The sequence below is a fragment of the Erithacus rubecula genome (genome assembly GCF_903797595.1).
Source record: "Erithacus rubecula genome assembly, chromosome: 9".
Taxonomy (NCBI): Eukaryota; Metazoa; Chordata; class Aves; order Passeriformes; family Muscicapidae; genus Erithacus; species Erithacus rubecula.
The window spans coordinates 31,441,753-31,468,054 of record NC_136660.1 but is presented as its reverse complement, the minus strand read 5'-3'; the positions used below and the strand labels follow the sequence as shown (position 1 = coordinate 31,468,054).

General features: G+C 41.1%; 1 protein-coding gene across 1 annotated transcript in view; it reads left to right on the top strand.

Moving 5' to 3' along the window:
* CPXM2 (carboxypeptidase X, M14 family member 2) overlaps positions 1–26,302 on the top strand; it is a gene marked incomplete at its 5' end in the record, with an annotated part of 64,601 nt that overhangs the window by 18,216 nt on the left and 20,083 nt on the right. Inside the window, 4 exons of the mRNA XM_079312241.1 lie at positions 699–808; positions 7,146–7,285; positions 20,470–20,554; positions 20,851–21,001. Coding sequence (XP_079168367.1) covers positions 699–808; positions 7,146–7,285; positions 20,470–20,554; positions 20,851–21,001 — 486 coding nt within the window. The remainder of the gene's footprint in view (positions 1–698; positions 809–7,145; positions 7,286–20,469; positions 20,555–20,850; positions 21,002–26,302) is intronic.

Here is a 26,302-nt window from a genome sequence, read left to right as displayed (position 1 = left end):
TGATAACCACAAAGCAGATTTTTCCCAACCTCTAATCTTCCAAAGCCAGAGCTCCAAGAACTGCTTTGCTAAAATAATGGCATTTGCACTTCTGTGCAGAATTTGGAGCTTAGAGAGATCATCCTTGGTTCACATTTGCTCTGTTTGTGTTTCATCTCCACCTCTGCAGAGCTCAGCTCCCTCTGGGCTCCCAAACCTCTGGAACAGATGCTGTTGTGCAATGAGAGGGACTCTCGAGTGAAGTTTCCAGAATAGATTTTAATTAGAAACATAACTTCATACAGTAGCTTGGAATGAGTGCAGGGAAGGGAAAAAAAAAAAATCCAAGCAAGAGATGAAAAAGAAAACACCAAAATGAAAAATAAAAAGGGCATTTTGCTGGTGTTTTGTGCTGAAAAGCACTTGACAGGAAATACTGTTCATATCTGTGAAAAACTGAAGCACACAGCAAGCAGTAAGAACTATCTGAGCCCCTGAAAACGGTGTAAATCTGCATTGTCTCACTGATTTTCTGAGAGCTGCCATTTCTCATTGACCTCAGCACTGCTGTTCTCCTTCATCCCAGCGAGGACCCCAGCCAGAATCCAGAAACTTTGAATACTTGTTTGTTTTGTGTTGTTCTGTTGTTTTGTTTGGGTTGCTGGTTGTTTTTTTTTTTTCCTGTTTAATTAAAATTTAATCAATCTTTTGTTTTGTAGATTGCCCTCCACTTGGTCTAGAGACATTAAAAATTACTGACTTCCAGCTCCATGCCTCCACAGCAAAGCGCTACGGCCTCGGGGCGCACCGGGGACGGCTCAATATTCAGGTAACATCAATTTTCCCCCTAAGTGGGAGAATGGCTCCAGGTTGTGCTGCTGAAGAGAGAACCAGTGGATAGTTATTGCTTCTGACTGCTTTGTCAGCTCATGTAATTCAAATGAAGGGGAAGCACTGGGCTTGTGGAAGGGAGGGAGTTTGATGGATAAGCTTTAGGTTCGTGGGCTAGTTAGGAAATTCTCCAAACTTGGAGTGCAAAGGTGGAGGCTGCTCCTTTCCCAGCTCCAGACCATCCCAGCTCCCTTCTCAACCAGCATGCAAGGGAGTTCTCACAGCAAGTTGCTTTTTTCTTTGTTGTTTGCTTGTAGTTAATGACAATGGTTAATTGAAAATGTGGTTTCAAGTGAAACGCTTTCCCGAAGGCAGTTTTTTTCAGAAGCAGTGATTGTACCATCCAAAAAATTCTTCAGTTCAGAATTCTTTAACATACAATCCTGTTTAGTTTCTTTTGTTTAAGATTAAAAATGTCTTTAGGTGCTCTGCAGAACCAAATGCCATTTTCCCACTTCTCGTGTTTCTGTTTCTCACTTTATTATTAGTTCTCTGTCTGCTCAGGGCTGTTCTCTGAATTACAGTTTGTCCAGACTAAAAATGTTAATTTGCATTATAAAGCACAACACTTAAAAGTCATAAACAGGATATCAGCACTGAGACAACAGTGAAAGATCTCTGAAGTTTATTTTATTTGTTATCTTTCATTATTAGACCCCCTATTTGTGTTTCTCCCCAGCTGAAGGTGTTTGATGCTTAGGATGGGACTAGAAGGGACAAGCTCTAACCAGATTTGCCATTCCACATGGTTCCCTCTGCAAGAGGGATCACCCTTGGTTAAAATCCCACTGTGCACAAACATCCCTCTGAGCTTCTCTCTGAGGAAAATACCTGCATACCCCTCCTAATTTATTTTTCAGTGTTTGTTTTAATGTATTAAAGTTGGTCAGAAACCTCAGGAAACCACTTTGGGAAAAGCCAGCTGGGGGGGATGGCAGGCAGCCAGCACAGAGGTGGGAATGGGCTCTTCCTTTCCAACCCAGTGGGCAGGTACAAGGTGAGCTCTCACCTGCAGCCTTCAAATTTATTATATTTGAGAATCCACTGAGGGAGTTTGCTTCTTTACTTGATATTTTCTGCTCTTATGGACACTGCTGAAGGCTCAAGGAAAGATCCAACTCAGGTTTTTCCCAGGCTGTTTGCTTTCTCAGGCCCAGCTCGGATCTTTCCCAGGCTGGGAGCTTTCCTCAGAGATAAACAAGAGAAGGAAGGATGAATAACATAAATTAACACTTGTTGTTGATCACAGAGCAGTGTGTGTGCTATGTGATGTTTTGCAGAAAGCATGATTTCAAAGAGGTGTTGCCTTATTGGACCAATGAGCTTTTTCTATTATCTATGGCACGATCTATCCTATATAAGTGAGGTGACCTTTCAATAAACCACTTCTTCCTGCCTTAAAGAATTGTGTGTGTTGCTGTGTTTTTCACCATTCCTAATCAGACAGCAACACCCTCATGATCACAAAAATGGAATGCAGATGATATTCAGGGGGATTCTAGAGGAACTTAGTTGTTTAATTACAGTCTTGTTTATATAATGCCATAAAACCAAGGACTGTGATGCAAACCTCTGAGGTCTGTTGGTTCTGGCTACTTGTTTTTCATGCTGCTGTTGAAGTTCAATTTATTTAAACACAAGACCACACTGGTTTAGACCAGGAATCCATCCAATCCTGTCATCACCAGTAGTGTGTTAAAATAAATAGAGAGGTGATAAATAAATATATATAATATATATATAAAATAAATAGAGTGTTACCAAAGGCTGATGTTTCCTCTAAATGAAATATCCAGAGAAGCCAAGGGCACAGTCTTTCATTGGGAAGCAAAGCAGAAGAAAAATGTCACTCACCTCTTCCTGAATTTTCCAAACTTGAATTAGAACAATTTTTTTTTACCCCTAGTAATTCCCTAAATGCCCTCACCATGTAGGGTTAATACTACTGTTTAAAAAATTGGCTTGCCTTTATTTTTCTTTAAAAACAGTTTTCTTCAGGCTGACTTAAAAATGAATAGCACGAAAACTTTTCTCAAACTGGAATCTGCAGGTCCCTATCACTGGGGGTTCAGTGCTGCATTTTACTCATTTCTGATTTTCAGTCATATTTAGAGGGAATTTGCTTCTAACCAGGGACAGGTCCTGCAGGTGGCTGATGTGTCAGGTGGGTAATGAGGTCCCTGGTGGTTTCTCTTGGCTGCTCAACACAGGAGTGTGCTGGGGAAAGGCAAAAGGCACTGGGATTTGAGCTGCTTCTTTTCCTGCTGTGCAGAACTGTACTTGAAGGAAAACACTTGGCCCAGCTCAGAAACACTGATGTGCCACTGGAATTCTGTGAACATGTTAAGCTCTGGGTATGGTGACAAGCAATTTTATGGGCTGCTGCCCTTGTCCAGTGATCTGGATATCACCACAGAGCTGTCACAGCGTTCATGGGACTATGCTGTTCCTCCCCAAAATAATACAAAATGCTCTCTCTGCCCATCATCATCTGATGTGAAGTCAGCTGAGAAGCTCAGGGCTCTCCCCAGGTAACTGGCACTGCCTCAATTCCCAGAGAATTTGCAGAATAATTAAGTTTTTCAAAAGCTTTTCAGGGTTTGTTTTGGTTTTTTCCCTTTTTCCTGTTTAGATTATCGGAAGCACATGAAATGAATCAGTTGCTGTGTGCTTTATTCCAGAGAAGGACAGGCTGAGAACTGGATGAGACTTTGCAGGATCTGCCCTTGATGTGGGCCCAGGAAAATCCTGAATCTGGGGATTCAGGTGGGATTTCTCAAGGGCATGAGCCACGGTAGTAGAGCCCCATATTTTGGAGATCCAACTGAAACAGTGGGACAACCAGGAGTAATTTAACATCATCAAGAGAAATCATGGCATAAAATAATATTATCTGAGGCTCTCTGCCTTCAGGGATAAAATTCATTAGTATTTGTCACTTACATGATAATTAAGAGCGGTTGAAATGTGAATAATTTGTCAAACTATGTTTCTTCCTCATTCCATGATTCCATTTTTGTCTTTCTAGGTCTTTTCCCTTTAGAAAGATGCATTATCAAATCACAAGGAAAATCCAAAATTATTGAAGATTTACTCACAGCCTGTGTGTTTTAATTTTTCCCTACTGTCAGTGGTTGCTATAAATACCTGTGATGAGTAATGCATTTTTTAATTCCCTCTCCCAAACTTCCTATGGTAAAATAATTTTTTTGATCATCTGCTGGGAATGAAAAAAAAGAATTTGAGCAGTGGGGGTTTGATATTTGGTGTATTTTTACTGCTGCTCCAGCTGATTTGTGGCGGAAGGCTGGAATTTTTTTCTTTATTTGAATATATTTTGGTAGTATCATCTTTCCCCTCATTATAGAATAGGGCTTTTAGGACACTTATATTGTGAGCAGGTTTTTATTCTGCCTTGCACACATCTAATTTGGAAGAAAAACATGAATTAAAATGCAAAGTCATATTATTTGTAATGGAATTTGTAACCTTCACCTTATTTTCTGGATACCTAATAAGCAGCTAATTTGGTTTAGCTAAATTATTATTTTCAACTTTCACACTTGGGAATAACTTATTTGTGAGTGACAGAAAAAATCTATTTTCCTTTGTCCAAATGTTGGGTTTTTCTTCCATAAGATACTGCATATTGAGAATTTTTTTTTGCATTTGGCTGCAAGTGAAGCACAAACTGGGTTAGACTTGGAGTTATTCTTGAATATTCTGTGAAGGAAAAAAAGGATTTGCTCAAAATTTAGCTCTGGCTTCCAATTTTCATTAGCTCCTTTACTCTCCTGCTTATGAAGATAATTTAAGTACCCATGACATAATTTGAATCTGCTTTTTCCAGGAATTCGAGATTTATTTTCAAAATCCAAGTTAACACCTTACTGAGGAAAGTTATCTTGATCTGTAATACTTGATAGAATACTTGGTGATAACTGTATTCTCTCAGGAATGATCATTTTTCCAAAGAAATTTAATAGGAATTCTAATTGCTAAATGCTTGATTGAGTCTGTAAGTTTTTATTTTGTAGAAACAGGTTTTTGAAGTGGCCATAGGGAAATAAAGCACTTTCAGGAAAAAAAAAATATAGACTTGAAGCTTGAGAAGAGAAATTGTAGCATAAATTTCTAGAGGTTTTTTTCCTCAGAAACATTTCTAAAAAAAACTTCTCACTGATTAAACTTTTTTTTTTCAAGCAGTATTTTGTGCTGATTAGACACAGACACCTGCTTTTTTTTTTACCCAGTGAAAAAACTCAATAAAGCACCAAAAAATCCCCCCCCTTTTTTTTTATCTTTAGATTATGATATCAGATAATAAGAGAGCAGGGAAAAGTAGCAGCATGTGTTTTTCTTTTCTTTTCTTTTCTTTTCTTTTCTTTTCTTTTCTTTTCTTTTCTTTTCTTTTCTTTTCTTTTCTTTTCTTTTCTTTTCATTTTTTTAAATTTATTTTTTATGGCATCTTTGCCCCTATTTAAGGCCAGACTATTTGAAGCTCTGGATAACTGAGACTCCCTATATTTGATATGCAAATTAAGCTTAACTTTATTTAAACCACATTGAAACCATGGATACTCAAAAATGAAATTTAGGTGGGAGGGATTTTTTTATTTTAATCAGCACTTTTTTTTCCACACTTTTTTCTTCTCCTTTCCACTTCTCATTGCAATGTGGAGGAGAAGTCTATTTCTTGATGAGCACCACACCAGGGGAAATACCCTCAGCTGAGAAGGACCAGGGTTTGGGGGACAGGGAGCTTGTTCTGAGGAGCTGGTGGAATTTCCCCAGCGTGAAGGGGATTAGCAGGATGCTGGTTCAAGGTGCTCTGCAGATCTTAACACTTCCTGGCAAGGTTTTAAAGCCTCAGGCTACTTCAAATTCCATCTTAGTTTAAAAAGCATTGAAACCTTTTCTTGCAAAGGGTTATAACTCAGGTCAGTGACTGTTTGTGTTCTCATGTTTTCCCGTTGTTCTGCTCTCCTTGATGAATTTATCTTAATAGGCTTTTTCTCTGTATTTTTTTCTTTGTTTTTTATACAATTTTCTCCTTAAAATATCAGTTTATGCACAGAAGTAGGGAGATTAATTTAATTTTGGTAGATGTTGAAAACCAAATCATTTTGAAGCTGCCTTATCTCAGACCTGAATACCTGAGAAAATGCGAAGTTTTAGGAATTGAATCAGTGTCTTGTGTTTTGCAGCACTTCCTTTAGATGCCATCAGAGCCACACTGGGAAAAGGGATTAACCACAGCATCCTCTCTGAGTTAGAGTCACCCATTTGTGTAGGAAAACTCTGTAAACCTCTTCAATTTCATTTGGGAAATATTTAAACTATATCCATTCTTGGAATTGCATGGATGGCAATGATAAATCCACATAAACCACAGATGAAATACCACAAAAATACACATAACCTCAGAGGGCCACGTGGCAAAGCTTCTGTGCTCTTTAGGGCAGAATCCAGCTTGGTGCCAAACATGTCCTGGGCTTCAGAAGGAAAATAAATCTCTGAAGGCTTCACATGCTATGTTTCATTAAATTCTAGTTCAGATTTATTTGGAAAACAGATTACCCAAAATACCTTCAGCTATTTCTTTGAAAATGGTGGGAAGGCTGTTGGTGGTGGGTTTCCCAGCAAAAACTGGGATACAGGTTGGTGCTCCATTTGGGGAACAGCCAGACATTCCTGAATTTTTAACCTTTGCCACCCTTGCTATGAAAATTAATAATTCTGGTTCTGGTGGGAAGTAGTATTGCTGTTTCTATATGCAATGTTTAACCTTGCTATGAAAATTGATAATTCTGGTTCTAGTGGGAAGTATTGCTGTTTCCTTATGCCCTGCACTCTGCTTTGCTGCTTCCAGGGAAAACAAGATTTTCCAATCATTGACCATTATTTGCATGGGCTGGAAGTGGCTTTTTGGGACTTTCCAAACTCTGCAGACCATGTGGATAATTTGCTGGATAAAGGCTGTGGCTCTGGATCTGTGGCTCTGGATCTGTGCTCCATCAGGCCACAAGAACAGACTGAAGCTCTGTTTATCTTTTCTAATTTAAATTTATATATAAACATTCTTCATTTCCAAAGGGACTTCCCAGAATTTCCTGCCCTGCCTTGAGTATGGAAATATTTTGATGAGGGCCACAAGGGTCTTTAAGTGGTGCCAGAGCTGTGAAGGGGGATGAATGATGTGTTCCTTTCTTTTTCCCATGAAAGACCTTCAGTTCCTCAGCTCTGATTTATGGTCAGCTTTGCCTTCTTTTCAGGCAGGTGTTAACGAAAATGATTTTTATGATGGTGCTTGGTGTGCAGGAAGAAATGACCCCTACCAGTGGATTGAAGTAGATGCTCGAAGGTTGACAAAATTCACTGGAGTCATCACCCAGGGAAGAAACTCCCTCTGGTCGTAAGTATATCTTGACTTTTCTCCATGGGATTCTGAGATTTCATCAATTCATTCCATTTCATTCATTCCTTTCAATTCAAGGAGTTCATGTCCTGGTGTGATTTGGTTCTTCCAGAAAAAAAAAAAAAAAAAAATCAGAAAGATTGGAAATGCTGTGAGACATCGAATGGGGTCATTATATCTGGCATAAAACAGAAATTTAAGGGTAGCAAACTTTTATAATCATGGTGTGCATCTGGGCCTTTACACTCCCTTGTGTTAAACTTCCTCATTCTTTTCCAGTATTTAACTGGATTAGCTTAATTTCTAGTTTCAAATTTTAAATTTAGGTTGCCTCTTTGAGATGTCTTAATCCCTAGGTAATCACCAAGAATTGATGCCATTCCAAAATAACATTTTTATGTGATCAGATAAAACAAACTTTATAGTACTATATATATAAATTATACATACATATATATATACATATATTATATATGTAAACATATTATTTATAAATTTAAATTTATTATTTATAAATTTAAATATATAATTAGTTTTATTTAAAATATGACTTATTTGCATATCTGCATATAATTACAGAAATATATATAGTGGATATATATAAAAATATGCTCTTTTTGAGATTTCTGGCCACTGCTTGTTCTAGAGAATGTGCTCATGGCACTGAGAAATAAGTGTTTTGCCCAGATTTGTCTGCATTTTCTCCTCTGTGACTGTGGCAGAGTGTACATGAGGGATGCAGCAATCAGATGGCAAGAACAGGAACTGGAGGTGAGGATTTGGGGATTTTTGCTGCTCTTTAGGTTTTTGCTTGGCCTTTTAATTTTTTATTGGTCTCACAGCTTTATGTGAGCAGATAATTCCACTTGTGCTGCTGGACCTTTTGCACAAGTATGCAGGAGAAGCACAACCACTCTGACAGATCCATTCTGGTCAGAACTCGCCCTTATAAAAATAATGTGACATGTAATTGAAGGTCAACCATAAAAAAATGTCACTATATCTCAGAAAAAGAATATTTTTCTTTCAACAGTTTAATTTTCCGTAGGTTTTCTGTTTAATTTCTTTTAACGTGGTTGTGGGAGTAGGTGCTTATTTGGCAATAAGGTTTCTATATTTATTCCACATTGTTCTGTGGTAGGTAGATAATTACTGTGGCAAAGCCTTACTCTTTTCTTTATTCATCCTCTTGACATTGCTGTTCCTCTCAACACCAGAGCTGCACTGCTTCATCCTGTCATGCTTCTATTTTTAGTTCAGCTCTGTTAGGAGTTTACAGCAGATCTTGACACTATTTATAGCTGTTATTCACACTCATCTTGGGGTTTTGGGGGTTTATTTTTGATCCATAGAAACACAGAATCACAGAGAAGTTTGGGTTGGAATGGACCTTAAAGATAATTGAGTTCCAATTCCCCTGCCAAGGGCAGGAAATTTTGGTTTTGCCCTCTTACCCCATAAGAAATTGGTGTGCAGAACCCTGAGGGTCTGCAGGAAGAGCAGGTCCAGGCTGCTCCTGGATTTCTGTTCAGATTTGAGGAAAAGCAGGCACATTCCTGCCTGACAGGGGCAAAGATGGTTTCAATGTGCTGTGGGGAGATGTCTCCTGAAAACACATCCTGCAGGACTGAACTGTGCCCCATGGAAGGGGCAGGGGTGGGAGAGAAACAGCCCCAGGAAGGACAGAGGAGTGGGTAGGGCTTGTACTGGGGTGGGCAGGTTCCTTTGTGCCTGCTGTGCTCAGAAAACAAAGGAAAATCCTCAGCTTCCTTCCCTCTGCCTGTGTGGGATCAAACAGCATCCTTTGTGATATGAAAGTTTGTACCAGAAGTTACCTGAGGCACCTCCCAGCTTTATGAAGCTGTGTGACAGGAGGAGAGGGCTCTTATGACTGATGGAAACATGTGTTGGAGAATAATCTTATTGTAGGTGTGAGAGCCAAAAAAGCACCTTTCTGGTCTGTGCTGTACTAGAAGTGAAAGCCTGCCAAGCAGGGGAGCCAAGGTAAGATTTTTATTTAGTCCAAAGCCTTGGAGACTTTCCCAGCTTTATATTTTAAAAATAAAAAAATCAAGGCAGTGAAGGAGGACAGGCTTATATTAGATATTAGGAGGGAACTGTTCCCTGTGAGGGTGGGCAGGCCCTGGCACAGGTGCCCAGAGAAGATGAGGCTGCTCCTGGATCCCTGGAAGTGCCCAAGGATGGAGCCTGGAGCAACCTGGGACAGTGGAAGGTGTACCTGCCATGGCAGGGATGGAACAGGGTGATCTCTAAGGTCCCTTCCAACCTAAAGCTTTCTGTGATTCCATGACACTGGGAATAAGAACAAATAAACTAACTCTTTTATTGAACAAGAATCTTCAACAAAATGAAAAAAAAAAAAAGTATTTTACAGGAAGATCTGCCTGGATCAGATTTGTCCCTGTGCTGGTCCCTGTAGTTTCCTGCTGCTGATTTAATGAGGACATTTAAAATGCCAAGGGAGGGCAGGCAAGGACACCCTGCTGAATCCTCTATCAAACATCCTTGCCCTTCACTGCAGGCTGCAGCACTTGGGTTCACAGCCTTTATTCTCCTGTGTGTGATGCTGCAGCCAGAGCTCCTTTACTGCTGCTGGACTCTTCCTCCTTGGGAGCAGCTCTGGCAATTGGACTTTGTTTTATTCATGACCACCACGTGTACACGTGCAGCTTTGCTCACTGGGGTTTTTTTTGGGCTTTCTCTGCAATGATGAGCTGAAGGTTGCACTTCACACAGTGCAAAGAGCACAAAAGTGCTTGGGGATTCTATTTGCTGGGCACTGGCAGGAGCTGCTTCTCCTCTCCTGCTGTTCCCTGCCTGTCTCCTCTGGTGGGTTGTGGCTCCTCTTGTCCATCCCTGACACAGGAGAGCCCTGGGGAGGAAGAGGAGGAGTTGCAGAAGCAGCTCCTGAAAACACAGATGACCTGATGGGAGAGAAGGAATCTCAGACTGGCTTGTAATGAATACTTGGATTGTTTAATCATTTCCTTCTTAAGGAAAAGTCGAATTTTTTGCTTGGCTGTGAGTCCTGTGATGATCAAGGAGAATCAAATCTCTATCCTCTTTTTATTTTAAAGCCTGTAACAAGCAAAAAAAGGCTTTGAACAAAAAAAAATTGAGGAGTCCTTCCTTTTACCAGTCAAAGCAAGCATGTGGGCTGAAGGGCTGTTGCTGTTCAAGCACCTCAGTCATTCCTGTGAGACCTTAAATCATGGAAAAGTGTTCTTTTGCCACCATAAATGGGCTAATCTGCTTAGATCACCCAGAAGATCTGCAGATGATGAATTTCACAGAAAGAGTTGAACCCAGCTGTGAGAATCAGGACTTCTTTTTGATTTTATACTGAAGATACCCAAAAACCAGGAGTGCTGATTAATACATCAATGCCTTGAAAGTGAGGAAAATATCTGTTGATTTGGGGGAGAAATAATATATGTAATTCTTCATATTGCTGCCAATACATCTTCAAGTTTCAGGAACCAAATATCTTTAAAGAACTGTTCAAGGCTGTAGAGTGGGACACTGGAAGCATCACTGTGGAATTGTGCCATGGATTTAAAGCAATGATGTGGTACTTTAAAATATGCACTCTTGACAGAGAGAAAGAAACTATTAATCACTCTTAGCAGTTTGGCAGGAATTTGAAAAACAGAGTAAACTTGTTTCCCACAAACCAAACTCTCTTCTGATAATTCAGCATCATCTTTTGTATCAAGAGAAAACCCACATGTCAAAAGAGAGTCAGTCTGTGCTGACAGAAATACAAAGCTTCAGGCTGTGTGAATGCAGAGGATGTTTTGGTTTTCAGGAGAGGATGCAGTGTTGCAGTGTGTGAGATGTATTTTCTAAAAATTAACCTTTCAGTCATGGTAAATTGTGAACTCACCATGGAATGACAAAATGGCAACAATAAGAAAAAGCATGGATTAAATTATCTGGGCAGAAAGTTGGAATTCCACAGCAAAATTATGAAATTTTTAGAGAAAAATCAAAATGGACTTACTTTCAAGCATGTTCTCTTTAAGACCTTTCAGCTTCATGAAAATATTGAAGTTTTTTTACTTTTATGCAAGATATTTGTCTTTAGGAAAAAAACCTGTAGGGAGAACATCTTAATTTTTCAAATCTGATTTGGGCAGAGGTTTTTTCCCCTGTGTCTTCCAAAATTGCAACAGCTCCTAAAAGGTTTGAGGAGACACCAAATCAATGGTGTTGCTGGCTGGAAGAAATGACTTTCATTATTGTCTGGTTCTAAACTGACACCCTTGTAAGCTGGTCACTTATTTTCATTAGTGCTGAAGGAACATTTTAACTAGAAGCTGCTGTGGACACCACTGCACACTCCCTACTGTGCCACTTGTTTGATTTCCCTGTGCTGCTCTGTAGGGATAGCAAATCATAAATATCCAGCAGATTGGATTTTGTGTCTGATCATGCTTTTGTTGCAGACAAGATTCTTGTGGTTGAATAGGGGATGATTTTGCAATTTTTTTGGTAGCACAGCCTGGACCTCAGCCTTCCCTCAGCTCTTCATGGTGCCCCAGCATCCCTTTTGACAAACTGTCCTGAGGGAACTGTGGGTCTGTAACAAGCTGGGTGCTTTCCAGAGATACAGTTGAGGATAAATTTAGGTCAGTGCAATTTGCTTGCTTGCATCTAATTTCGGTGGAGCATGGTTCTGCTCTTTAGGCACAAAATGAATGTGTTGCCCCACATTTCAGTTTATTGCTGCACTCACTGGCAGTTTCTCAGAAGCTCAGATTTGGTTTTTAAGCAGTCTTTATGGTAAGGGGGTAATTGCTTGCAAGGCAGTAAAAATCAGAGTCACAGAATCACTAAGGTTGGAAAATGCCTCTAAGATCATCAAGTCCAACACTGCCAGGGTTTTTTCAGCTATTCCTGGTACTGAGGTTGTGGTCTCAGTGGGTTGCTGAAGAGATAATCACCTGAGCATCTTCAGTATTCCAAGAGTAACAGGGGAAAGAGCAGTGCTAATCCTTCCAGTGACACTGTGTAGCATTCAGGAAAGTGGGGTGGATATTCCCAGGTACTTTGAGCCATTACTACAATCTAAGAAAGCAGAATTTTGCACTGTACACATGAAGGGTCAAAAATTCAGCAGTGCAATGCTGCTTGTGAGAGCAGAGAAGAATAAACCCTGAACCTGTCCAGCTCACAATGCTGGCAGTGACTTTCAGAGAATTCCTCCTGTCCCCACACACAGGCTGTGAAAACACCTTGGTCAAACTTCAGCAAGTCCAGTGGATGAGTCTCAGTGCTTTATCCAAATCATGTAACAGAACAAGCAGCTGTGTGCAGACTGGAGTAATTCTGGTGCTTTAAATCAGTGCAGGCTGTTATTTGCCCTGACTGGGTGACAGCACTGCAGAGATTATTACAGCTTTCCCAAACTCAGCCTCATGGAGTGAATCTTTCCAAATCCACAGAAATCATATCAAGTGGAAGGATGGGAGTTATGAAACAACCTGAACTCATTGCAGGAAAAGCTCCCTTGAGATAGTGATGTCAGCAGTTACATGTTATACTAATGTTTATGATGGGTTTACCTAATAAGATGTATTTTTTTCTGACTGTGGCTTGGTGAATCCTTCTCCTGGGCTTTCATGAGCCAGCCTTTGGCAGCTGCACCTCCAGGGCTCTGCATCCATTTGTTTAATTTCAGTCCCTGTGCCCTGTTGATTTTCCAGCCCAGTTCTTGTCCCCTGCCCAGGATTTTGTCACCCTGATGATCTCTCCCCACCTGCCCTGGGCTCTGGTCACTGCCTCAGTGACCAGCTGGGGTGATCCTGCAGGGTGGGGTGCTGACAGCACAGCCAGGCACAGATTTATGCTCTCACAAGTTTGTTTGACAGAAATGTCAGAGCTGATGCTGTTCTGGTGTGGGATTTGTCACGGGGATTCTCTGTGACTCACAGGGAGGGAGCAGGTCACTGCCACCCCCAGGGACAGCTCTGCTCACTCTGCACTCTGCCAGGCTGCTGAGGAGTGGACAGAACCTGCCCTGACTCCATGGGGATGCTCACAAGAGGAAAAAAAAAAAAGCTTTTTATCCTCCAGGGAAGGGACTTGCCATCAAACAAGCCGAATCCTTTTGGAAAAGGTGACTTCCAATGAAATTCTGCATCTGCTGCAGCAGATTACTCACACTTACTCATCCCAGCCTGGATCTGTGTGTTTGGCACGTGCACCATGACTTGTTGCAATGAGAATTGTTGGGTGGGGGTGATGTTGGGGTCACTTGTGCCCTCCCAAACCAGGAGTGGCCCCTGGTCTCACCCAGTGAGACCCTTCAGCACTGCTGTAAATATTCTCTCAGCTGTGCACACAAGTGGAAATGTTTGTTTGCTGGTTGCTCTCAGGGCTTTTCATTTTTCTGCATTTTAACATTCACAAAGTGAGGCATTGCCTCCAAAGTCTGGATTTTTCTCCTCAAATGCACAGCTGATGTATGAAGGTGAGATAGGCACAGATTGAACAGAAAATTAAAAATGCCACAAAAAGTTCAGAAGAAAAGGAATCACAGCTTGGTTGTGTTCAGCAGATACAGAGGATTGGTGTAGAAAGAATTTCAAACTCATGCTGATCTTGTTGCAAAGAGTGGCCCAAAATGAGGAGGGTTAAGATGAAATATTTGGGGCAGGGGATGTCTCTGACCTGGTACCTCCAGGAATTGCCAACAGCAAAAAGAAACATCCACAGCTGGCACCAGATTTTCTAGAAAGTCATAAAATTCTTGTATAAACCTGGCTGTAAGTTGCAGTTCTTGGGTTGGAAAAGTGTTTGCAACCCCAACTCCTGTTTATTGAGTAAAACTTTGAAAAATCTGTGCTGAATTCAGTTCAAGCAAGTGAAATTCTGGCTCTGGGCTTTTTTTCATAGGGCCTCCAAAGAGATGGATTTCACAGCAGTACATTCATTTCACTCAGCTAGAAGCAATTTTAAAAATTAAACATTCAAAGATTTCAATTATTAAAAAAAATACCCTTGCTGGCTAGTCAATCTTCATCTCCTAAATCATATTTATTTTAATTAGTTTGCAAAACTTGCTGGGCTACCTGTGGTTAGCCTGGGCATTTTTTGACTTGGTTTATTTGGAAGCTGTTTGGCAGTGGGTGATTTAAAATTTTATCAGCATAAATATTATTATAGAATATTAATATTAATGGTTTTACATTTAATTGCATCAGAGTACAAATTAATTTTTCACGTAGAAAGACATTTAATTGCCAGCATGCTGATTCTGTTGCATGAGTATCATTTAGCATAAAGCTTGTCCAGCCTTTTTTTTGGTATAGAGAATTTGCTATATCAAGTATTTTGGCATGTCAATTTATTTATTATTGCTGGGTACACATTTATTTGCCTGACTGGTTCTATTTTATATTAATTTTAGTGGTTTGCATTGCAGATAAATCAGGTGAGCCTGGCAGCAGAAGAATAAAATGCTCAGTTGGAGCCAGGTCTGTTGTAATGATGTTCATGGGAGCTCTGCTGGTGTTTGCTGGTCTCATTCCAAGAATGGCAGAGAACCATGGAATAGTTTGGGTTAGAAGGGACATTAAAAATCATCCTGTTCCAATCCCCTGCCTGAGGCACCTTCACTATCCCAGGCTGCTCCAAGCCCTGTCCAGCCTGGCCTTGGACACTTCCACAGCTTCTCTGGGAAATCCATTCCAGACCCTCACCATCCTCACAGGGAGCAGTTCCTTCCCCAGATCCCATCCATTCCCTGTGTCCTGTCCCTCCATCCCTTGTCCCCAGTCCCTCTCCAGCTCTCCTGGAGCCCCTTTAGGTTCTGGAAGGGGCTCTGAGGTCCATCCAGAGCCTTCTCCAGGCTGAGCATCCCCAAATCTCTCCAGATAGGAGGCTGCTCCATCCCTTCAATCCTCTTTGTTGAGCTTGAACTTCTGCTCACCAGCACCTCAAATCACCCACTCACCTTAAATCACGTGGGGTTTCCTTGATGTGGAAAAGCACCCTCAGAGATGAGGATCAGAGTGTTGGATTCATTTCACATGTTGCTGGGTCAGCTTTCCCTGACTGAGAAACAGAACAAACAAATAAACCCAAACAGTTCTCAGCTGGTCCAGTGCCTGCTGGAGCCTGGGCAGGAAGAGCCTGGATTCCCTCCCTGCTTCCCATTCAGCACTCATGTGTTCCCCTGAGCTGGGATTCAGACAGGAAAGTCAGGAAATTGTGTCAGGGAAGGCAGGGCTGGGAGAGGTTTTGTTCTTGTGGTGCTGCCCATGCTCTTTGCCTGTGCTCAGCCTGATGCCATGGATAAGGAAAAGATGATTATTGGGACAGGAACCTGCCAAAGCCATGGGAAATCTGCTTTTAATTCTCTACTTTGATTCAGGTTTACTCTCTCTGTCCCTGGGCAAGTTGTTTAATCCTTCAGCTTTTATTTTTGGATGGAAATGGAAAAGCATGACATTTCAATGCATCACAAGAAACTGAATTAGAAATTGAAGGTGTTCAAATAAGCTTTGTCTAAGGACAGTGCATTTCAGATAAAAATCAAGTAATTAATAATAATTCAAAAGCCCACCACATTAAGTGAAGTTGAATCCTATTTTGATTTTTGCATTTGCTATCTCTGAAAGGAATTGATTAATATTGTCAGTGGATGCTGAGATTTTTCAGATAAGTGCTTCTGAAGAGATAAGGCTGCTTCTGAAGAGATAAGACTGCCATAAATTTTAGAAGGGATTATTTAAAAGGGATGCACCTGAATCCAAAGGAGCCCTGTCAAATCTGTACCTAATGATCTTTTTCCTGCCTGGAGGAAATTTGTGAGGCAGAAGGGGCAGAGAGTTGAGCTGGGGGTAACCTCAAACCCTCTGGATTGTCACACAAAGGCTTCTGGATTGCCTGTGCCTCTGCCAGGAAAGAGCTAATAATTAATGCACTCTGTTTTTGAATGCTGGCCTAGGACTTCCCCAGAATTCTGTGTCCTCAGCTCCATAAGCCCAACAGGTATCTGTATTTTTCTCTCAGGAGTGCATTGGTATCTCCTGGGAGATTTTATAGAGTGAAACCAGAAGAGCTTCTCTAAAGCAACAGCAGGAACATCCTGAGTCTTGGAAAACATTGCAGCTTTCTTTCAGCCTTCCTTAGACAGCTTTATTGCTCAGTGCTGATGGGCCCCCAAAAGATTGGATGTGACAGAAATCCCTGTCTGCAAATCCCAGACCCGAGGAGATGGATCTCAGTGTCACCAGGTAATCACACAGACACAATTCCCCAATACTTCTCCTGGCACCAGGCTTTGCTTTGGCTGTCCTGTTCCTCTGATGGATTGCCACAAAAAAAGCTTTAGATTTCTGTGCCTACATGAATAAACAGGGTGTTTATGGAACTCCTGGGAAATGCTGTTCTTGCTGCAGCCCATTCAGCAGCCCTCGTGTGGCACACAAGGATGGGGAAGCTGCAGCTCTGGGGGAGATTTTGGGAGCTGGATGTTCTTGGGCTGGTCTGGAGATGTGGAAGTGTCTGGGATTTGAAGATACTCAAAGCCCTGAGTATTTGGCTTTGCCAGTTTTTGTTCCAAACCACAGGATCACACAGAGAGCTCCCCTTCCCCAGCAGGGGGATGTGGCTTTTAGGGAGAAGGTGCCATTTCTCAGGGGAGAATTTACAGAAGCCTTCTAAATATTATCAGAAGCTGTTTTTAATATGGATTTTGAGAAAAAAGGGAAAGGATTTAAGCCCCTGGAGGCAGCTTTGCATGGAGTACCAGTGAGAGAAGGATCTGATCCCTGTGATGATTTTATTCTGCTTTTTCCTTACAGGCAAACACAATTGATAGTGCATGGTGTGTGCCTTCATACATTGCATTATTTACCTCATCCATGGCCTCTGAGGTCCTTCTACCCTGCCAGGGGATGCAGTCCATTAGGATTTTAATTGCATTCTGCCTTTGTGTAGCACGTTACTTGTTGCCACTCAAGATGGAGAATGTGCAGGAATACTTGTATATGTTTTCCTTGTGGAGAAGTTTGAACTTTTGTAATGGTAGGAAGTGAGAAAATCAAAATATGTTAAATAAAAGTCCCAGCTTAGAAATGCTACTGTGACAGCAACATTTTCTCATGCCAGTAAAATAAGCTTGTGCTTTTAAAACCTCCTATATGTGCCATGGTTTTCTTACAAAAGTCTGTCCATGGTTGTTGTGGTTTTATGTGACTGTTTGAATTCCTTCTGCATACCTTGAGCAATGAATATGGATGTGTTGTGTTTCCCCTCCTAATCTGATCTGTGCAGATGAAGTGAAAAAAGTTCTGTAATACTTCAGAAGCAATGATGTTCAGAAGCCTGATTTTGAGAGATGGCCAAAAATAGTAAAAAAACCCAATTATGCAAACCTCCCCAAAAAAGCAGCAAGGAAATTTTTTAAAAACCAACAAAAAGCCAAATATAATTTTATGTGCATTGACTATGTACACTGCCACTAGCACTCTCCTTCCAACATGGGAGATTTGCTCTCAAGATTATATTTTTTAGTAAATCAGAAAAAGCTATTTTCCTCTTTTTATAGTTTTGCTGTTGGCCATTTTATAGAATGATTTGGGTTGGAAAGGACCATAAATCCCATCCAGCCATGGCAGGAACACCTTCCACTGTCCCAGGCTGCTCCCAGTCCCATCCAACCTGGCTTGGACAATTCCAGGGATCCAGGGGCAGCCACAGCTTCTTTGTGCCCCCTGGCCAGGGCCTCCCCACCTTCACAACAAGAATTTCTTCCCAAAATCTGATCCAAAGCTACTTTCTTTCATCACCCATGTCCTGGCACTCCGTGTCCTTGTCCCAAGTCCTGCTCCTTCCTTCTTGTCAGCTCCTTTATTTGGCAGAGTAAATCAGCCTTTCTTTAAGTCAAGAATACAGAGAAGCTGAGGGAAGAAAGTTCTTTGCAAGAGTCAGGAGAAACTTATCCAGGCTGCTGAAGTCACTGTTTATTTTGTTGTGTGTCATTTATCATTTTACAGCCAAATTCTAGAGATGCCAGCATGGCACTTCTCAGCTCCCCAGTAAATCTCCTACCCCAGGAGCCCTTCCACTGAAAGGCAGACAATTAGGATTTTCAGAGTGCTGCTAACTTGTTACAGTTGTTTACCAAATACTAAAGTTGTGTGCATTACAAGTGATAGATGTACCCTTCTTTTCACTGCGATAACAAAAAGTTGTCTGCTTGGCAATAGCCAGGATTTTTCCATTTAATCTAACATGAATGGCAAAATCTATTCACTGAAGGAGGCTGGTGAAAGAGTTGCAAAGGACTGGTTTAGTGTCTAAAACAGAGCTGGGTTTGTTCAGTTGGTTCTTTTGGTATTTTTTCAAAATCTCATTTTTTTAACTTTTGGGGGCATTAGTATAGAATGTCCAGAAGTGATTTTCCAAATCCTACTAAACATTTACCTCATCTTTGTTTTTTGATGTGTAAAAACACTCAGTAATCTGTTTTGTACAAGGCTTGGTGAACAGGGGCTGATGGTTTTACTCTTGTTCCATCCTTGTCCCTTTTTGGTCTTCATTAGAAGCCTGACTCTCTTTAGTGAGCACATAAAGGCTGGTTTGTCCCTTCAAACACAGGCACAGTGGACTCAGTGTGGGTGTGTGTGTTCATAGGTAGTTTGCTATTATTAGCTGATTTTAAAAGTAAAACTAAACAAATCTGTTGCATTTGTGCTATAGGAGAGTGGCAGAAAGGATAATGCAACATAGTTCTTCTGTAATGGAGAAGCAAAAGAGAGAAAAGGCTTTATTTTAAGAAACACTACACTCATATAGGGTAGTTAGTGCAAAACAAAATGGAAAAGACTCATTGGCCCAAGAAGGCAACACCTCTTTGAAATCATGCTTTGTGCAAAACATCCCATCTCTCACACACCCAGCAGGTGTTTAATCATTGCTATAATTTCTTGTCCTTGTGCAGCCTGAGAGACCCAAGGCTTCAAGGCTGCTTTTCCCTGGTTCTCAGCAGCATCCTAACAACACAAATCAAAGTTGTATTTGTACAGATGCAGTACAAGGGGAAGTTCTTAGGTGTTTCTGACCTTCCAGGCACTCCTGATCTCCAATTTTTATGCTCTGCTGCTTCTCCAGTACCTGCCCCAAAAGTCCCTTTCCTTCTCTCCAGTGCCAAGAGCTGTCCTGGCCCTGGTTTCACTCCCAGCCATGGGACTGTAGCTAAGCTAAGAACCTGTGCTGAAGAGCAGCCCCAGGGCCCTGCAGGTTGCACATAAATATAGAATTTAATCATCCTGGACGGACTTCATGGTACGAATGTTCCTCCAAGCCACAACTCTCCTCCAAGTCCCTGCCTACTGAAACCAGGGGAAAAAATAAATCACTGCTGCTCTTTTGGAGTAACAAACATGAGAGGAGATTTGGGCATTACCTTCTCCAGCCTCCCCCACCCCTGTACACACATTTCCACAGGTGATGCCTGAGCAGTGTAAAACTCCACAGCTTTTATCCAGAATACAGGAAGCAGCATTTTACATTTCCTCTTCTTTAGATGGATCCAGATGAGGCATAACTGAAGTATTTGTCTTTTTTAGATGAAAGGGGATTTTGTACATCAGTTAACATTGGAAAAATCAGCCTTTTGGGGATTGATCAAGATATTGTAGGAGTGCAGTAGTCCTGTGATCAATTGTCTCTCTGTCCCTATCTCTTGCTAATAAATACAGGAATAACTGCAGGCACCAGTTATTCTTCTATTGAAAGAAATGGAAATTTTGCTGGTTGAAATTCAAAGATGTTTCATCCTTGAGGATTTATTACTTTTTTCCCATCCTCTCTGATAATAACAGCAGAACTAATAAATGTTCTGCAGCTGAAAAGATGATCTTTGAACACTGCATAAATCTGTTCTAGATAAGCCATTTATCCCAAACTCTGCATATAAAAGGAGAGAAGAGCAGCAAGTCTCTCACCTCCTGGAATCCCAGAATATTATCTCACCAGGGTTTTATTTCTATGTGCTAGGCTTTCTGAATAGTCTGTTGAATCAGATTGGCATGACTTTGCCAAATGGGATTTCCACTGCTAGCAGCCTCATAAGGTTGATTATATTAAATAATGTGCAGTCATTCTAAGTCATGAAAAATAACGTATTTATTGTCTTTTTCAAGGAGTAACTGGGTGACCTCTTACAGAGTGTTGGTGAGCAATGACAGCCATGCGTGGACTGTTGTCAGGAACGAATCTGGAGATGTTGTGAGTAGAACAAAACATGTTTTATGAGGAGGGGCAGAGATGGGAAAGCAGGGGCTGGCCACAGGTTATTCAATGGCAGCATCTCTCAGTGGTCCCATTGATTTCAAGACCCAATCCCAAGGTACAGAGACAGAATTGTCCGGGGGGAATGGGGGGGGGGGGATTGCCATCCTCACAGAGCACTTCTGACCTGAGCCACCATCAGCCTGAGAGCAGCTTTTACATTCCCATCACCGAAACCAGTAAGAGGCATTTTGAAGCACTGACATGTCCCTTCCCCCTGCTTGGCTGCCCAGATTTTTGAGGGGAACAGCGAGAAGGAGACGCCGGTGCTGAACCTGCTGCCGGTGCCGCTGGTGGCGCGTTACATCCGCATCAACCCGCGCTCCTGGTTCCAGGAGGGCAGCATCTGCCTCAGGCTGGAGATCCTGGGCTGCCCCTTGCCAGGTAAGAGCCTTTCCTAATTACTGCTGGCACTGCTGACCCTGGAAAGACTCAAAAAAATTTAATTTCCTTTGGATAGCTTTGCTCTGGTGTAATATTTATCTTCAGTGAGTACGGTTATGCAAAAAGAAACAGAAATATCTGCAAGCCCACAGACAGTTTCAGGATAACTTTTGATATCTTGAAGTATATTTAAGTGCCTTTATTAATAAAATAAGATTGCATGGATGATCTAACAAGATTTTCTTTGTTGTTTGGGCTTAAATGCAGTGCAATAAATCTTCCTGAGTGCACATGTACAGTGGAAGAACAGGTTATATATTGGGACAGGCACTTGCAGATGTCTCAAGCTTCTAAGGCAAGAAATAACAATTATATAGCCTGATTTTTGATTTTATTTTTTATTATTATATTGGCCATAGAACTTCCTCAAAATATTTTGAATCCTGTTGCTGAACTAGTGCTTTGCCTGTAAGGAGGAAGGAGGGGAGTTTGGGCTGTAAGGAATTTCTAGAATATTTCAAGTGTTATTAAATCCATCATCATCCCTGGTAAATCAGAAGTGAGGGGAGACGTTTCTGTGCTATGCAAGGTCACTTACAAAAAAAACCCAAACCCACTCAATGCTGTTAATACTGCCAAAGCCATGATTCTGCCAGGCACATTGTGAATAGTCTTGTGATGGATTTATGTCTAAATTTCTGTGTTTACACGTATATAGATATTTTTTAAAAACTATTTTCTCAAATATTTTCTAAATTGCTCACTAGTTATTCCACACCTCTAATCTGTTTTGGGTTTTTTTGTTGTTGTTGGGGTTTTTTTGGTTGGTTGGTTTTTTTGTTGTTATTTTCTTTGATCTCAAATTCTGGCACCATGGGGATTTGTTTTTTGCAGAGATCTGTGAATAGTGTTTTAAGAAATACTAGAGTCAGAAGAGAAAAAAAAAAAAAAAAAAAAAAGCCTTTCAAGAGTCTTTCATTGCTGCTTTTACTGTTTCTGCCTCTGTTCACAACTTGCTGCCTCCAGTTCCTCTGGTGATGCAGGGTCTTCACATGCCAAGCAGTCACAGCTTGATTTTTGTCCTTGAGATGTTTAAACACTCAGGGGAAAAAAACAACCAACCAAACAAAAAACCCCCAAACAACAACAATGGCAAAAACCCAAACTGTTTGGGTCATGGAAGGGATAATTCTCTGCCAAAGAGAACTGTGGGGCAAGCATTGTCATAAAATTTAATCTGTAGATGTGTTATGAAGCACTGAAATTCAGCAGCACACAGACAGCTGCTGTCAGTGGGTAAAAATTCATCCTGGACTTGATGGCTGTGGCCAAAGGTGCCTGTGGATGTGAATTTCCATTTTCAGGAGGATTCTGATTTCTTTTAATTGTGGGTTTAGAACCCTGCACCTCTGTGGGTTGCTTGTTTCCCATTGTGATGGGCAATTGCACAGCCAGTGTTTCTCCTCTGCTCTTGAAAGGGCTCTCAGAGAGCAGTGATTTATCCCAAATTCCTGTGTGGAACTGCTCTCTGTAAACCAGGGTGTGAGGCTGAAGGAAAAGGAACCTTTTTTCAGCACCATGGCTTTTTACTGGCATGCAGGACACACACAGAGCTCTCCAGGGTGAAACAGAGATGACACCCAAACTTTGTTTGGTAGGATAATTTGTAGGGAAATTCTCATTATCCCTTTATCTCCCCTAAAACTGCATCTAAAGAGGAAAAAGCAAACATGTCAGTATTTGGATGGGTCATTTTATTAAGTGCAGCAGGTTTTTACCCTGGATTTACTGGCTTTACACTCATCCAGGGCCAGATTCTGCTTGGCAGTGCTGGCATTTGTTACCCCTCAGCTTCATGGGTCTGTGGCAATGGATGAAGCTGAGAACACATCTCCACTTTCAGCACTGTCCTGCTGAGCTCTTCCAGCTTTTCACAGATCTTGGATTCACATGGAAACAGCATCAGTGCATCCCCCTGGTCGTCATTTATTGAGTTAATTGCCCGCAGTGGCTGATTCAGTATATTCCTGAAAGAAAATACCAGAATCATTCATTGAGAAGCACAATGGGAATGGGGTGTGTTCATTCAAAATGTAATTGGAAAGAAGAACTAATAGGTTTTGATAAGTGCTGACCCATCTTTTTAGCTCAGAAAGAGCTGGCATTTCTTTCTCCCTGCTCATTTTGCTCATCGCACGCGAGGCGCCCGAACAAAGCTGTTCCTCAGGTTCAGGGGTCTTTCCAAGCACGTTTCCTTCCTGTAAGGACTTTTTTATTTTTGCAGCTCCCTCTAAGTGGATTCCTCACCTTTTACTGGTGGCATTTTGCTGGTTGCAAGTTGAATATCTGGGTGGTTTGGCCATGGGAGCAGCAGCTTTGACAGTGCTGTTCTAACGCTCTGTATTGACTGTGGGACTGGAAATCACAGAATGACCAGGCTGGAGAGACCTCAAGATCATTGAGTCCAACCCATGTCCTAACACCTCAACTAGTCAGAAATCAAGGGCTCTTCTTTTCTAGCATGTTTTTTTCCATAAAAATGATCAATTTCCCTAAATTCACCAAAATCATGTTACTTCACACACCTCTAGCCTTTCCAAAGGCATAAGGAAATACCCCAACAACTAAAGGAGGGTGGAAGGAAAGAAACTCATTTTTCATAACTCTGAATTTCTTTTCATGTCTTCTGGACTTGTGATTTTAGGGTTTATGCCCTTAATAATCCCTGAATATATGAAATTATTTGCATTCAGTCTGTGCTCTATATCAGCTTTCCATCAAGCAGGCTCACAAAGGAATAAGAAGAACAGATAAAAGAAAAAACCTGAATAAGATTGATATGCTAGGAAAGGTTGTTAGCACTTTTGGAATGAGGTGGAAATGGTTAAAGACAGCTAGAACCCATTTCTGTGGGTAGGACTGTCCATAAAACCTGCTACATGTGGTAGGTGCACTAAAAAATGGATAAATCATGATAAAACACTATTTGGACAGCAAGAATATGGAAGTTACTTCTTATCTAAGCAGTATTATATAGGAAGATGGTAAATTTTTATCAGTGAAATGCTTATATCTTATCTATATCATAATTTTTTGTTGTGTCTTAGGTTAGTTTGGACAAACAATCTTTTCTAGACTGTTACAGTAGCATGAAAAAAAATTTTTAAAAAAGCTGTGTTGTCCAACTATGTCACTGCTATCTTTGGGCAACAGAAGGGATTTGCTGTTTCACCAAGAGAAATACATTTATCTGTGGAGGAAAGATGCCAGAAAATCCTACCTAGAGCAACAGTCAGTGCTGCCATGTCTCCAAAAAGGGGGCTAAGAGAGGACAAAAACCACAAGCATTTAATTCCCTCTCCACTTTCCAAAAATGCTGGTATTTACATAGAGGGAGACTGACACACACAATCTTTTGCAATTGTTTCAGAGGGATGGGTGTGATTCCCTTGCCTTCTCTTTCTCAACACTAAGGAAGGTCAAAAAGAAATTGCATGTGATCAAAAGCAAGAGAAAATTAGCTGAGTTCTTCATGCATTTATTTATGTTGTAGAGTATTCAAGGTAAGAGGCAATTATTTTAATGGAATAAATTTGTGATGAAATTTAATTTTTAATAGTTCCTATATAGAAAACTATCATGATTATGCCATTTCTTTGAACCCAAGATTTCACCAGCTCTGTAATGGAGCACTGTGTTTTGCAGTGGCTTCAGTCTTATTTTTATTGCTTCTCTCTTAGTCTACCTGGTCAAGTCTAGAGTTGTGTTCACTTTTTGATTAAAATGTGACTTTCCACAAGTATCTTTCATTAGAAATGCTCTTGTAAACAGCAGTTCTAAATCCAGCAAATACTTCTGAGAATAAGAGGAGAAAAGAATCAGTTTATAGTTGAAAAATATTATTTCATTGCTGATTTCCTGTGTGATGTTAATGCCCACGAGCAATGCTCGTGAGGCTGCCACGAAATAGATCATGTGGAAAAAAAATTAGGATCACCTGATGTGGCTGCCAGCAGATTTATTTCAAGATTAACATGTGCTGTCTATGAGATGTTCAATTTAGTGAAGACAAGTCAAATTCACTTAAATTACACAGAAATTAAAAAAACCCAGTCATTTGCGAAATAGCACGTTGGGGTTTTTAAGGCAGTCTAAAGGATTTTAAAGCAGAATATTCTTTTTATTAGAAACTTCTCAGAATCCCTTGGATTGGCTTCATTATGCCCTTCATTTGGAGCACCCCTTCTGAGAAGCTGAAACCTGCTGCAAACATCAGGCATTTGCTGGCTGAGGTGCTGTAGAGATGTAATAAGTGAAAAATCTCTTTTTGGGTTTGTTTGGTTTTTTTTGTTTTTTTTTGTTTTTTTTTTAATCAACTGAGCAATTGGTCCTTTCTGGTATTTTTATGGGAATTTTTCTGAGCCCTCATGGAGCAAAGCAGGTGGGCATTGACCCACTTGAGTTCTGGGGTCCCCAGCACTGGGAGGATGTGGAGCTGTTGGAGAAAACCCAGAGAGGTCTCAGAGATGATCAGAGGGATGGAGCAGCTCTGCTGTGAGAAAAGGATGGGAGGATTGGGAGTGTTCATGCTGGAGAGCAGAAGGTTTTGGGGTGACCAAACTGTGACCTTCCAGTGCCTGAGGGAGCTGACAAGATGGAGAGAGAATTTGGACAAGGGATGGAGTGACAAGGAATGGGTTCCCAGTGCCAGAGGGCAGGGCTGGATGGGATTTTGGGAAGGAATTGTTCCCTCTGAGGTGCTGGCACACATTTCCCAGATTTGTTGTGGCTCCCCTGGATCCCTGGCAGTGCCCAGGGCCAGGGTGGACATTGGGGATGGGGCAGGGACAGTGGGAGGTGTCCCTGCCATGGCAGGGGTGGAATGGATGGGATTGAAGGTCCCTTCCAAACCAGCCATTCTGTGGCCCTGTGAATCCATGATTTAACAGCTTTAGTCACTTGTCCATCTTTACAAACAAGGGAAGGATGAAGGGAACAAGGTGCCTCTATCAACAAACTTCATTACTTCTGATAGTGATGTAAAGACAGATTAGTGGTAGAAAAAAAACTAATAAATATCCCTCTGTATAAATGTGAGTGCCACGGTTTTGCAGGTTTTCTCCTTGGAACAAAGATAATTTCTGTGAATAAATCAGTATATTTCTGTTATAACTCTTCTGTGGTTTATCAGTCTCTTATTCTCAGTTTTATTAATTTTTTTTTTTTTTCTGAAGTGGACCCATCCAGCTGTGTGCAAGCTTTGTTTGCCTTTGTACATTTCAGCTTTTCATGTTCTAATCT